The following is a 13,270-nucleotide window of genomic DNA, read 5'->3' as shown; positions in this document are numbered from 1 at the left end:
AAACACAGCGGGCACCTCGCATCCAGACGTGAGATGCCCGCGGTGTTTCAGTTCACCGGTCAGTTGGACCAATTGTTGTGCGTTCTAGGAGGACGGTGGCATCCCGGATTGACACACAGTCCACCAGGTCCAGGCACTCTCTGATCCTATTGGCTGCTAGTGTGACATCTCCTGTGAGTTGGCAGTGTCTAAGCCGCGGCGTAGACTCTATGAAATGTATGTTACTATGCATTGTAACATCTATAGCTGGGAGTAGTGCTTTAAATGGAAATAGAAAAGTGCAGGTACTTGCTACCTCAAAGTGCCTGCTTGCTACTGAGACGTGCCAATACTGTTCCATTAAAAGTATTGTGGAAGTGCCCCCTTCAGGATGCTCATGTAATTACAGGGGCAACCTTCAATAATAGCCCCATACCTTGGCCGTACCAACACGCATGCTTATGGCTCCATGGAATACCGTATGGTATGGCCGATAGGGTTGATACCATACAATAGTGTTTACCCCATTTACCTCTCTCAATGTAGCACTGGCCCCCCCCTTGAGCTCCACCCCCTAAACATTTTGAGGACAACAACACAGCGACAAGCTACAAACACAGGAACACAAATGTCCAAGTTGAGAGATGCCTGTATTCGGTGGAGGTAGTCCACTTTAAAGTGAATCTTCAAATATATAATTTTGCTCTTCTGAGAGCTTCAGCCTGAGGTGTTTAGAAATTGGACGTGAATGGATCTTCCTCTGAGAGGGCATTTTGTATATATTCTGAATTCAGGAAGGAGTTGTTGTTTTCTGTATTGACCACAGAACATCATGATTAGAGATATAATCCTGGCTTCCTCTCTTTAGTAACTCTAAAATCTTGGGTACAGCTGTTGCATCCCCCTTCTCTACTTAAAAGCAGGTCAAATGCTTGCACTGACCACTATGTAAAAATCTGAATTTTGAGATCCATTTGGTGACGGATCTAATGTAGGAGGATTTCTGCTGAATAATGTATTTTGTATTTAGGGTTAACTGCTGTTTTTTTGTGTGGGGTAAATGCACTGTTATGTTTCTTAGGCCCTCCTGGGTGCTAAGACGGGACTTCATTTGTTGCCCTTTTGAGGCTATATACAGAGTGTAGGCATTACGCTCTTTAATATAGCCTTATAGCCCGCTATACCGGCTATTAAAGGCCCTCTCCAGCGTTAAAGGCCCGAGCCGAAGGCCTGACCCTAAAGGCTAGTGCTTCTGGAAGAATGGTAGGTCTGGTGGGAGAGTTGTCCCTTGTAAGTGAAGACGTTATCCTATCAGTGTTAGCTCACCTACTCTTCCCCCATTTAACTTAGGTCTTGATTTTAACCTGCTCCGTGGTTTTGGTAAACCTGTTTAACCCATGTGAACCCCTGTTTTGCAGGTTCCGATTGCAAGCCCTGCTCGCGCCAGTTTGCCAGTATCCCGGATACGACCTGCGTTGCGCACGACCCCATCTCTCCATCACTGATCACCGAAGATGAGGTCTTCTTTGCCTCCCTGGCCGAGGAAAAGGTAAGTGATCCCAACCCTTTTACCCCATCCAAGAATGCCTTCAGGAACCTGCTCTCGAGTAAGATGGCTGCGGCTTACCCAGACCGTAGGCGCATGGAAGGTGTTGGGATAAACTTCAGGCTTCTTATGAAACTGATTTCAGAGAGCGGGAAAAAGTACAACATTAAAAAAAAGACATAAATAAACAGAAAGAGAGGTCAGAGTTACAATGATGTACACTGTTAGCTGGACTTCTATTCTTTAGAAATGTTGAAGCTCAATAGGGATTTAATTGGTGAGTATAAATAAATAAAAGCTGAATGCAAGAGATATGAGCATCAAACTGTTGCTAAAAGATGTGGTCACCCAATACGCCTACTAGGACAGAAAATGAAAAAGGTTTGACCGTGGTCCATTTTTTCCATCGCACATAGGTACACTGTGGAATAAAGTCGCAAGAGAGTTTCCATCGATGTGGTTTATTGCCGCTGTTCGATGGTTCCGTGTGTGCGTAGTGTTGGTTTGTCCTAGAAAAAGTAGTGCGTTCCCCGCTGCTTTGATAATTTGGATGGACGGACAGGAGGATCGACCAGAAATTGATGGCTTGTCAGTCCACACCGTCGACGCTTAGCTAATCTCCTGCTGGTAGAGAAACTTGTGTCTCTGCCATTGGCCACCCCAAGGGGTGGCGGCTACTCCACCACCAGAGGAGGTGGAACCACTGCCCAGTGCAGGAGGGTTGGTGGTCCACTACCAAGTTTGGCTGACTTACGTTTCTCTGAAGGGTCTTCATAGAAATGTTTTCAGATTTTCACTGAAAGAGAAGCGTAGTATCCCTAAACTGGCTGGGTACTTCGGTAAAATCGCTGCCATCATGGCGGGTTCGGGTACTAATGGTAAGTTGTTGACTGCCGTTGCGGACGAGGTGGAAACACAGTCCGAGGATTGGACATCCAACAGAAAAAGCTACATCGGGCTTTGAGTCTTTTCGTGGTAATTTACACACAGATTTACTAAAAGGTCACGCAACGGAGAACTGGAACACGCTGCACTGCGTCACAGGGCGAGGGCAGGAATGCACCATATTTACAAAGAGATGATGCGTTTCTGCAGTCACCTGCACTGGTGCAATGTGTGCTTCGAGCACCAATGCAGGCACCCTCGCGCCATGGAGCAAGGGAGCCGGCGTTACGAGCAGGGTTGTTTTTGTGAGAGAAAGGGCACCTTCCTGCACAAAAACAATCTGTAAAGGGATGTTCCTCCTTCTACATGTTCTGCAGAATGCAACGCACATGGGAAGAGGAAGTAATGACGAGACAAAGATATTTCTCCTCGTTACGCCTGGGTCTGGAGAAGCCCCATTTTGCCACAATCCCAGGTTTACTTATTGCGATTGCGTCAAAATCCATGAATGGATGCGTAGGAACGCCCAAATATCACCCATGTAACGCCTCCTCAACGCAGTGCAACGCACGGCAGCCATATGTGATGCTGGCGTTACTCTGGATTTACTAAACCACGCAGAGCAGGTTTGCGTGGGTTAGTAAATCCCAAGTAAGGGCTTGCGTTGATTCGCTTTGCCTTGCATGATGCAAGGACAATACAAGCCCTTAGTGAACCTGGGTCCCAGAGTTTAGCGGGGTGGGAGAATCGCTGTAAACTGCCCCACCAAAATGGTGGCTTCTCTGCCTCTTTAACAGGTGGTTAATTACTGATCATCTGAAGTTGTAGTGTTCATCAGCAAGCGGCGAGCCGTCTACCACAGGGCGTTTTTCCCTATGTATGTTTTCTATGCTTGAGTCCACCTTGTGTAGCATGCCCGACACAGCCAAGAGTGTGATGGTTGGCATTTGTGTTGGTATTGTCATTGGCAGCGCTGGCCGGGGCAAAGGGCGCTGCAAGCTGGGATCGTCTCCTCACTATGGGCGTGGCACTTATTTTTGTTTTAGCAATTAAGCACTGCCCTGTGCCTCACAATCAATAGGTTCCCTTTTTACCCCTGCAGGTCACTTCTCACACCCACTGCTGCTGTCTCACTCCCTCTGAGCTCCCAGTTCTTCCAGTCCCTTCTCCCTGCCCCCCATCCCCCCGCTTCCTTCTCCATCCTTGCTTTCTTCTTTGTCATCATGCCATCATCGAAATGACGTCACAGACACCCTGTTGGTTACCAGGCTCAAATTCTGTTGGCTGGCAGCCCTAGTTCGTGCTGCCAGTTCTCCATTGTGACGTCGCATCAGCATTATGACATCTTTGAAATGTCGTCACACATTCTATTAGTTGCTAGTTCTCCCCTGTGACATCACATTAACATTATGACATCATTGAAATGTCGTCACAAAGTCCCTGTTGGTTACCAGGCCTAGACTCGGTTGCCTAGCAGCCCTAGTTTGTTGCCAGTTCTCCCCTGTGACGTCGCATTAACACTATGACGTCATTGAAATGTCGTCACAAAGTCCCTTTTGGTCACTAGGCTCAGATCCTGTTGGCTGGCAGCCTTCGCTAGGGACAGCTTGGACACCATTTTGAAGAGAGAGTTGGTTCTTCTGAAAAGGGGTTATGACCCGTGTATTCAAGTGTTGGCGTTGGCCTCTTCTGGAGTCCATGGGAATAGAAGGAGGTGCGTCTCGGTGAGAATTTGAAGAATTCACATGGCTGGATTTCAGGGGTAAATGCCTCACAAAAAGGCTGGATGGAAACCTTTTGGGACTGATTCACCTCTTGGCTTTTGGGCACTATCTTGATATATTCAGACCTCTGCTGCTTAAAGCTGAGTACCAGATGGTCCCACAGGGTGCCAACCTGGACTTCTTAGTGTCCAAGAATGTCAAGAACATAGAGAGTTCAGATATGTTTCCTAAAAAGCAGGAGAACAGACTTGTTTGAAACCCCAAGGCTTTAAGAGGAAATGTTATAGTACTGAGAAGAGAATGTGTTTGTCTGTGTGTTCCAGCAACTCAGGTCAACTTTATACAACAATAAACACACAGAGAGGAGGGTGACTGCAACAGTTTCACCAGCTGAGATATCCGGGCCAGTGAAAAGCTAAACCAATCAGCACACCAAGTGTTAGAGACAGGCTGGCTTCATAATAGACCACCCTGCTCCCACCTTTAATCTCTGTTTTCAGCAAGAAATCACACTTACCTGGAAAAATAGGGATGAAAAGCGAGGATTTATTGGTGGGGAATGATTGGGTAAACCCACTGTTAGTCACTGAGGATTAGAGTGACTTCCTATAATTCCCATACGCTACTTTCTCAGTTACAAAAACCCCCCAGGATATAGGAAGCGTTAACAAAAGGGAACCACCACAGTGTTTGTCTCTTTCGTTCTTTGAGCGTTTCTCTGAAATCCCTAACTCTGAGTTGAAAACACTGGGTGTATTGCATACACTACGGAAAGGAGAAGTAGTGACGGATTAAGTGTCGTTCATTCATTTCATGTCATTTGCTGGCCCTAACACATAACATGGCAGCGCGGCACTACCACGGGTCATCCGTCTGCACAGCCAGCTGGGACACGGCTCAACCAGTGGTACGTACTCCTTGAATACTACACCTCAGCAGAGGACACCATGTGTGCGTCAGCAGTACTTGTGCTTGTGGACGAGGTGCTGTTACGAAAGACGGTTCAAACAACGATGACTCCTGTTTTAGTGCCACCACCAAGGTCTAAATGCCTTTGGTCTTCGGTCCTTCTTTCAAGGGTCTTAACCTTGTTTTTGTTTTACGTTGTTATTAATCAGCGAGAACTAGTCCATCTAGACGTGTTGGGGAAGTAGCAATGGTGTTTGAAATATGATGTCTGTAAAGGGGTAGTGTTTACCCTTTTTGAAAGCCCTCACCCACCAACCTAGTTGGTGGCCTGCTTCATCATCGGGCCCACCCAGTGACACCGAGTGTGTCCCAGGTGTGCTTCTACACCTAATTACAGCGGAACAGGTATGTTGCTGAGTGTGAAGTGTGGGTGGCGTGACGAGTGAAGTTGAAAAACTGTCCAGAGATCCCAAGAAAGATTACTTTATTGTTTGGGCCTCTGGCAGTGTTAAAAAACAAGGCGTTGGATGTGGGTGGAGTTGTGTTTAAGGTACTCCTACATCCGGTGTGGTCTACATGTTTCAGCCAGGCCTTAAAATGTAACTGGCTTTCCTCAGGACCTATGTGCAAGTGATTAGGTGAACTATGCTACAAATAGTGACACAGAACAAAGACTATGTGCTGCATGCGCTAAGGTGCAATATATGTGAGAAGGGGTTTCCCTCTCAGGACAATCACCTGTTGCTGCGGCCACGGATCTCCGTCGGTACCGTCGGAGATCCGTGGCAGCAGCAACAGGTTGATGGGAGGGTCCTGGACTAACTTGCACCAGTACCCCTGCCAGGATACTCATGGGGCTCTAGCAACAAATCGTCTGTTATTGTCCTGAGAGGGAAACCCCTTCTCACATATATTGCACCTTACCGCGTTTTAGCCAGAGGTGTCGCTGTTGTATCTTTCTATGTTTTTCTTGTTGTAAGGACTTGTTGACTAGTTGAAAGGACTTGCAATCTGCCTTTTAGCCAGAGGTGTCGCTGTTGTATCTTTCTATGTCTTTGTTGTTGTAAGGTATTATTATTAACATAGTTGAAGGGACTTGCAATCTGCCTTTTAGCCAGAGGTGTCGCTGTTGTATCTTTCTATGTCTTTGTTGTTGTAAGGTATTATTATTAACATAGTTGAAGGGACTTGCAATCTGGTTTTTAGCCAGAGGTGGCGCTGTGGTATCTTTCTCTGTCTTGCAATAGGAGTCAGATGGGGTCAGGGAAGTTTACAACATGACTCTCAATGCTCTCTCCAAGTTGAGCCTTTGGACCTCTGTAGTCTCAAATGCAGGTGTCCTGTGAAGGCCTGGCTGGCGAGTTGACACCCCAAGCCAGAGAACTGTGAATAAGAAGAAATGGTGATAAAAATATTAACCCCTTCGATGCTCATGACGGAACGGTTCCGTCATGAGCGACGGTTGAGCTGTGCTCATGACGGAACCGTTCCGTCACGACCACACCCGTTTCTTAGAACGCTCAGCACAGCGCGAAAATTTGCGCCGCGCTGAAGCGGTTAAAGAGAAATATTACTTTTCAAAACATAATATCCCATCTATACTGGTAAATATATGAAGACTGTAGTGAATTAAGAAATGTGATTCTAAATTCTTCTTCTCACCGTAGGATGACTCCTCGCTGGACCTTGACGACCATGCCGCCGATGTCATGAGCAGTGCCGAGGACCTCGTTTCAATGGACCCTTCCCTGCGTGAAACAGAATATTACAAGGACCTGGGATTTCTCAGTGTCGCTGAATCCGCAGCGGCCCAGCAAATGGCTTCCCGGGTGACCGCAAGCTTCCGCCTGTCGGACGAGGCCAATGTGAGCTTTGCAGATGGGGCAGTCATTATCACCTGTTCTACGCCCTTATGTTGTCCGCTGGGCTTTGCGGAAGAGAGCTGCAATATACCACATCATGGGAGCTCAAACCTCCGCCTTCCACAAGATGGGTTTATTAGTCATGACGGGTTGGGAGGGCTGGAGAAAGACAAGGCGCTGGATGATGACGATCGCAAAGCATTTCCTGATCTGGTGAGGTCGATGTCAACATCACGTCGATACAGTTGGGAGAGTCCTATATCACCTTCGGACAACTCACGGAGGTAAGGCAGACTACTTACTGCATGTGAGGGCGCTCTCTTTTTGTTTGTCTTTTGGATCTCTTTCCTAATTGGTAATGTTTCAGGGGTGTGGAATTTTATAAAATATCTACTTGTCCAAGGGACAGGATGCTTCAGAAATTTACTTGTACTGTAAACATACCCACTTGTTCCTTTTGGTACCATGCAGTGAGGTGCCAAATTACGGCCACGTTTTTATTATACCCAAGCTCTGACAATAGCATCCCTAATTATGCCATACCTCAAATTGGAAAAGGTCGGACATTTACTCCTGAAAATGGCTAGAGTAAAACTTGTTTCAAGGTTGGGAAAAAGGGTGGGTGTCCAGAAAGTGAATCTGCAATCTCAGCACATTTTTGTGTAAGCAAATATATGCATGTATGCTTTCTCATATGAACAAGGAATTCACAAAGGGTTTTTCTAGGAGTACAGTTTCCAGGCCTACTTCTAAAAACTCTTCTGAAATCTTGAAAGTCTTAAATCTGTCCGAAAGAAAGGATGTATGCCTGCTGGTGTACTTTTGTGACTTTCTTTAAGATTTAGGCCCCGATTTCTTTAAGTGTTCCATATAATGTTGCCCATAATGCTTGTGCACTGTTTCTCTGTTATGATTGTTTTGTTAAATGTTGGTATGCATCAAACACATTATACTACATGATGCATGAAACTTGCTCAATAGTTAAGCAAAGTATTTTCTTTCAAGCTGCATTTTTTTGTGTACATTTTATTTTGAAAGCAAAGAATCATAAATCTTGTTCTTAGACATCTGCCTGAATTTGCATATAATGAGTGAGGATTCTGGGAGTATTATAAGCAGCCTCCTATTGTTATATTTTGGCAAACGTGTACACGTTTATATATCCGAAGCATTGTCAATAAAGTAAACTGAGCTCACAGCTCACTGGATTTCCTTAGAAAGCTTGGCCTAACAGTAAAGGTTTTGCATTCTGTACATACAGACAATAAATAATCCATTGTCTCTCATTCCTTTGTTATCGGGTATAAAGAAGAGATAGACACCATTTTGAAAGGTAATTAAGGAATAGTTCTTTTATTTTATATGATTCCACATGCCAATGTTTGGCTTGTAACCAAGGTTCTTCCTGAACTGGAGCAGTGTGGGGCTTTGCCGAGGGTGGAGGGAGAGGTCGTTCTTGGTCTTGGCTGCGAGGTAGGAGATAGACTTTCCACCCGTTTTGGGCTTGTAGATGCGTGGGCTGGTGGCAGTGAGTGGTCGGCTTATTGGAGGTTTCTCATGTGGGTGCGGAAGGAGAGGCGGTGGTTTAGGTATGCTGGTCTGATGTTGTGGAGGGACTTGTATGCATGCGTGAGGAGTTTGAAGGTTATTCTTTTTTCGATGGGGAGCCAGTGGAGATCGCAGAGGTATTGGGTGATGTGGTTGTGACAGGGGATGTCTAGGATTAGTCTGGCTGTGGCATTCTGGAGCTTGCAGAGGAGTTTTTTGTTGATTGAGGCATAGAGCGCGTTGCTGTAGTCCAGTCTGCTAGTGATGAGGGCGTGCATGCCCGTTTTTCTGGATTCGAAGGGGATCCATTTGAACGTTTTTTGGAGTATGCGGAGGGTGGTGAAGAAGGCTGAGGATACGGCATTGATCTGGCAGTTCATAGTGAGCGATGAGGTAAGTATGATGCCATGGTTTTGTGCATGGTCTGTCGGGGTAGGGGGTTTCTGAGGGCAGGGTGACACCAGGTGTCCTCCCATACTGAGGGGATGGAGCTAAGAATGAGGACTTCTGTTTTCTCTGAGCTGAATTTCAGGCAGCTCTTCTCAATCCAGGTTGCGACAGCTTTCTTCCCTTCTTGGAAGTTGTGCCTGGTGATGTTGGGTTCCTTGGTGAGGGCGAGGATGAGATGGGTGTCGTCAGCATAGGAGATGATGTTGAGCCTGTGGGTTCTGACAATGGTTGCCAGGGGGGCCATGTAAATGTTAAAGAGGGTGGGCAGAGGGAGGATCCCTGGGGTACTCCACATCTGGTCTCAGTAGGCTCTGAGAGGTATGGCAGGAGTCTGACTAGCTGCGTTCTGCCTGTGAGAAATGAGCGTGTCCAGTCGAGGGCCTTTCCTCGGATGCTGGCGATGTGGAGTGTGGTGGCTAGTGTGTGGGGGGGAGATGTGTCGAAGGCAGCTGAGAGATCCAGGTGGATGAGCACTGCCGTTTGGCCCTGGTTGAGAAGGGCGCGGATGTTGTCGGTAGCTACAAGAAGGGCGGTCTTGGTGCTGTGGTTGCTGCGTAATCCTGATTGGGAGATGTCCAGGACGTTGTTAGCTTCGATGAAGTTTGCTAGCTGGGTGTTGACGGCCATTTCGATGACCTTGGCTGCGAATGGAAGCAGCGCGATGGGCCTGAAGTTCTTGAGGTCAGTCGGGTCTGCGGAGAGTTTTTTTCAGGAGGGGATTGACTTCGGTATGCTTCCAGTCATCGGGGAATGTGGTGGTCTTGAGGGAGCAGTTGATCGTCCGGCGTAGTTCGGGTGCGATGGCGATGGCGGTCCTGTGGAAGAAGAGGGGGGGAACAGGGGTCTGAGGGTGCTGTGCAGTAGATGCTCTTCATCCACTACAGTCATGAGCGGTGGGGTCGTGAGCGGGGTCCAAGTGAGTAGGGTCTGCTGGGTGGCGTCACTGGTGGTGGGGGCTGAAGCGGTGCAGAAGCCGCTATATAATGCGCCACAGAATGCCTGAGCATCAGTTTGCTCCTGATTCAACCAAGCGTATGGTTGGTACAAGAATAATACTTTTGTCCATTTGCTTTTTTTTTAAATTAACTCCACCTATGAGCCTGACATCAGCAAGGGGAAATAGCCGGACTATTGCAAGAGTAGATTCCAGAAGGAAAACAATCCTTCCGGCTTGAAGCGAAAATTTGGGACAAAATAGTGGGAAGGGCGAAGAGTACGATGAAATACCCGAGAGTAAAATGCATTGCAAGCCCATCTTCCTTTATATATTTAAACAGGAACTGAAATCACAGGAAGAGAGTCTGCAAGTTCTTGGATTGGGAGACACAGACGTCCTCCATTGGAACAGACCATCATTTTGGAAAGGATTATTCATTAGATTTGGTTTCGTCCTTTTCCGAGAGCTCATGGTGTTTGTTTGACTATGACGTAGAAGCAGAGGAACTTCTGCGAACCAACAAGACATCTGAAGTCCTGATTTGATGTTTCGTTGATGTATTTTTCAATCTGTATTCTTGGCAGCCTAGCTGCCAGTGGCTGCTTCTCAGCGCTTTGGGGGTTGAGAGGGAGGGTGTAAAGGACTAACACATCTCCTCTCCACACCTCTGGCGGTACAACCGCTTGAGGGAGGGCAACCAGAACGACTGTTGTTGGTAGAGACACCAGCGGTTTCATAGAGATTCATTGTTAACTCTGCAGCAAAGGATTGTGGGTAAGCATCAGATCTAGGATGACTGTTCCACTACCGTGTCTAATGGAGTTAGAGTAGCACCCCCTGAACCCCCCAGAAATGGTGGCAAAGTAAGTAAAGTGTGACATCCCTGACATGGTGGGAAATGCAGTGCTTAATTTGAACTGGTGGTTCCTTGGTGGGCACCGCTGCCGTTAAGTTTTGCGGATCAACACTAAATTGACCTCAAAAGTCTTTGATCCAGAGCAACAGAGAAAAACACAAAATGGAGGAAGACGGAGGAAGAGAAAGGTGATAAAACAGTGACAAAGGGAGAGAACATGGATGAAAAAGAACCTGAAAGAGTGAGAGAGAGAGGCAGGGCCTGTCTGCTGGTGGAATAAAGAGGCACGAGGTGGAATCAAGACTTCAAAGCCCTGGTATTCGGCAGCGCAATGTTTGATAGCGCCTGCCACAGGCTTCCGACAAAACTTTGGAACCCGACAATTTGGGCCTTATTTAGATCTTGGCGGACGGGTTACTCTGTCACAAATACGACGGATATCGAGTTCGCTGAAATATAAATCCTATAGGATATCATGGGATTTATATTTTGGCAGACGAGATTAGGTCACCGTTGTGATGGAGTAACCCGTCCATGGAAATCTAAATCGGGCCCGTGTTCCTTTGCAAAACAAGCACTGGAAAATGTGCCCGCGTGTCAGGAGACCAAGATGATGGGTGTCCGTGATGCACTCCACCCTCAGGGTACACCTCTACGGTCCATGTTCGGCAGCAGCGTTTCTGCCAGCAGAGATGGGCACGGCGGGATCGGCCACTTCTCTATTACGGGGGATACTGTCCCTAGGGTGAGCGAATCACTGCTGCTGTGTCACAGTGCCCTTAAAGTAAGGGGATTCCCCTCTGCTGCCTTGTTGGAGGTGGGGAGTCCAATGCAGTTGTAGGTGGAGAGCTCCCCCCAGACTCTAAGGCAGGCTGCTCGGTTGCTAGTTAAGGCTGCTGGTAAGAAAGGCCTTTACTTTAGGCAGAGTCCATATTTTGGTGAGTTTTTGGCATCTCTGCTTTGCGATGACTGCTTCAAGGCCTTGTACTTATAGGTAGGGATCACCTCAACAGTGCCTACAGCTCACCTGCTGGAGGGAGGGTCTGTTGTTACTTGCCATGGGTGCCTTCTTGAATAATAAGGCACCTTTAGTTTCCCTGATAATTGTGTAGGGCTGTAGGGAGCAGGTAGTGTATAGGGTTCTAGGGAGCGGGTAGTGTGTAGGGCAGTAGGCAGCGGGAAGTGTGAAGGGCAGTAGGCAGTGTGTAATGTGTAGGGCAGTAGGCAGCGGGTAGTGTGTAGGGCATCGGGTAGAGGGCCTTGAAATGGGAAGCCATTTCTTGGTTGGGACAAGTGAAATGTCATCATGGAGGCTAGCACTTAAGGCATAGACGTAAAAACGTGAGACGGTGGAAGTCTCCCCAAGATGACGTAGCCGACGTAGTGGAGGCAATCTAGTGGTAGGTCGATGCAGTGACAGGCGATGGACTACCCTACAACTCCTCTGTAGTGTGCAGTAGTTTTCTACACTACCAACTCTACTGGCTCAGACACACTCCTCTCCTGCTTGTGCGCGGTACATTGCAATGTACGACGTGTCCCCACTAGCGAGTGCTGACGTGTATCGCAACAAGCTACTTTTAATTCAATGGTGCCGCTGGTGACATTCACTGGTTGAGAGTGATTATCCAAAAAGTGCTCTAATCCAACAAGTTAGATGTGCAGATTTTAGATGAGGTGGGGAGCAAACCCCTTCACCTTCCTGAAATACTTATAATAGATCTGTAACCAGCCCCATATTTCTAAATATGGAGTGCCGCCAAAGTAGAGGCTGTGGCCTGAGATGAATGGATGTATGTCAGTACAACGCGATCTTTTAGATCGCAGTACTTTACAACGCTGCCATTACAACGCAAGTCGTTACAACGACTTGCGTTGGAGGGCGCGGATTGTGGAATATTATAATTTTATATTCCAACACCAGTCCACGTAACAGTAGGGAAGGTGTTGGAATATAAAATTACAATATTCCTTAACCAACAGCGCAATCCAGCGCAAGTCGCAGTAACGACTTGCGTTGTAATGGCAGCACTGTTAAGGTAGTGCGGTGTAAACACCGCATTGTAAACGATGTTTCCAGAGATGAATTATGGGTGGGCCATCACACCTATTAGTAGTGTGTATTATGGGCCATCACACCTGCCAAAAATGTTAATTTACGTCACGAAATATTCCTATTTGTGTAAAAATAGTCACTGTTGTCCATTGAATTATAAGTAATAGGTTACCTAACTTATTTTCAACAAAGCATAAAAGAAGATAAAACAAACTTACAAAAGTTAAATAATATATTTTAGCAAAGTATAGAGTTATTTTAAACTTTTAACGCTTATGACTCACATAACCCAACCTTAGTGCGGTGCCGTATCACGTGACCTACATCCACCTAGCAGGAGATACCTCAGGCCCTGACTCCAAGTGGATTGGGAGGATTATTTAATGCACCCGGTAAATGCCATTACCTCAGGGTGCAGTATTTAGATTGAGCTGTAAATACCCCAATATCATATTTTCCTTTGTAAAATAATTACATGTGGAATTGGTGTGTTCCACATTGAATTGTGGGGTTGTCAA

At 46.9% G+C, this 13,270-nt stretch overlaps 1 protein-coding gene across 4 annotated transcripts in view; it reads left to right on the top strand.

The window, feature by feature from the left end:
• The first annotated feature begins 1,399 nt into the window (after positions 1-1,399).
• The window catches only part of ARHGEF18 (Rho/Rac guanine nucleotide exchange factor 18), a 300,861-nt gene continuing 288,990 nt past the window's right edge, over positions 1,400-13,270 (top strand). For 2 of the 4 annotated variants that reach the window (XM_078669617.1, XM_078669615.1), the window contains exons 1-2: positions 4,970-5,041; positions 6,711-7,189. In XM_078669617.1, the coding sequence (XP_078525743.1) occupies positions 4,976-5,041; positions 6,711-7,189 (545 nt within the window). In that variant the 5' untranslated portion in view covers positions 4,970-4,975. Of the gene's footprint in view, positions 1,529-4,969; positions 5,042-6,710; positions 7,190-13,270 lie in introns of those variants that run through there. The other 2 variants (XM_078669619.1, XM_078669618.1) reach the window with 2 other exon arrangements.

This window comes from Lissotriton helveticus, chromosome 12, assembly GCF_964261635.1.
Source record: "Lissotriton helveticus chromosome 12, aLisHel1.1, whole genome shotgun sequence".
NCBI classification, from domain to species: Eukaryota; Metazoa; Chordata; class Amphibia; order Caudata; family Salamandridae; genus Lissotriton; species Lissotriton helveticus.
The sequence above is the reverse complement of the archived record's forward strand: the minus strand, read 5'-3'. Positions and strand labels throughout refer to the sequence as shown.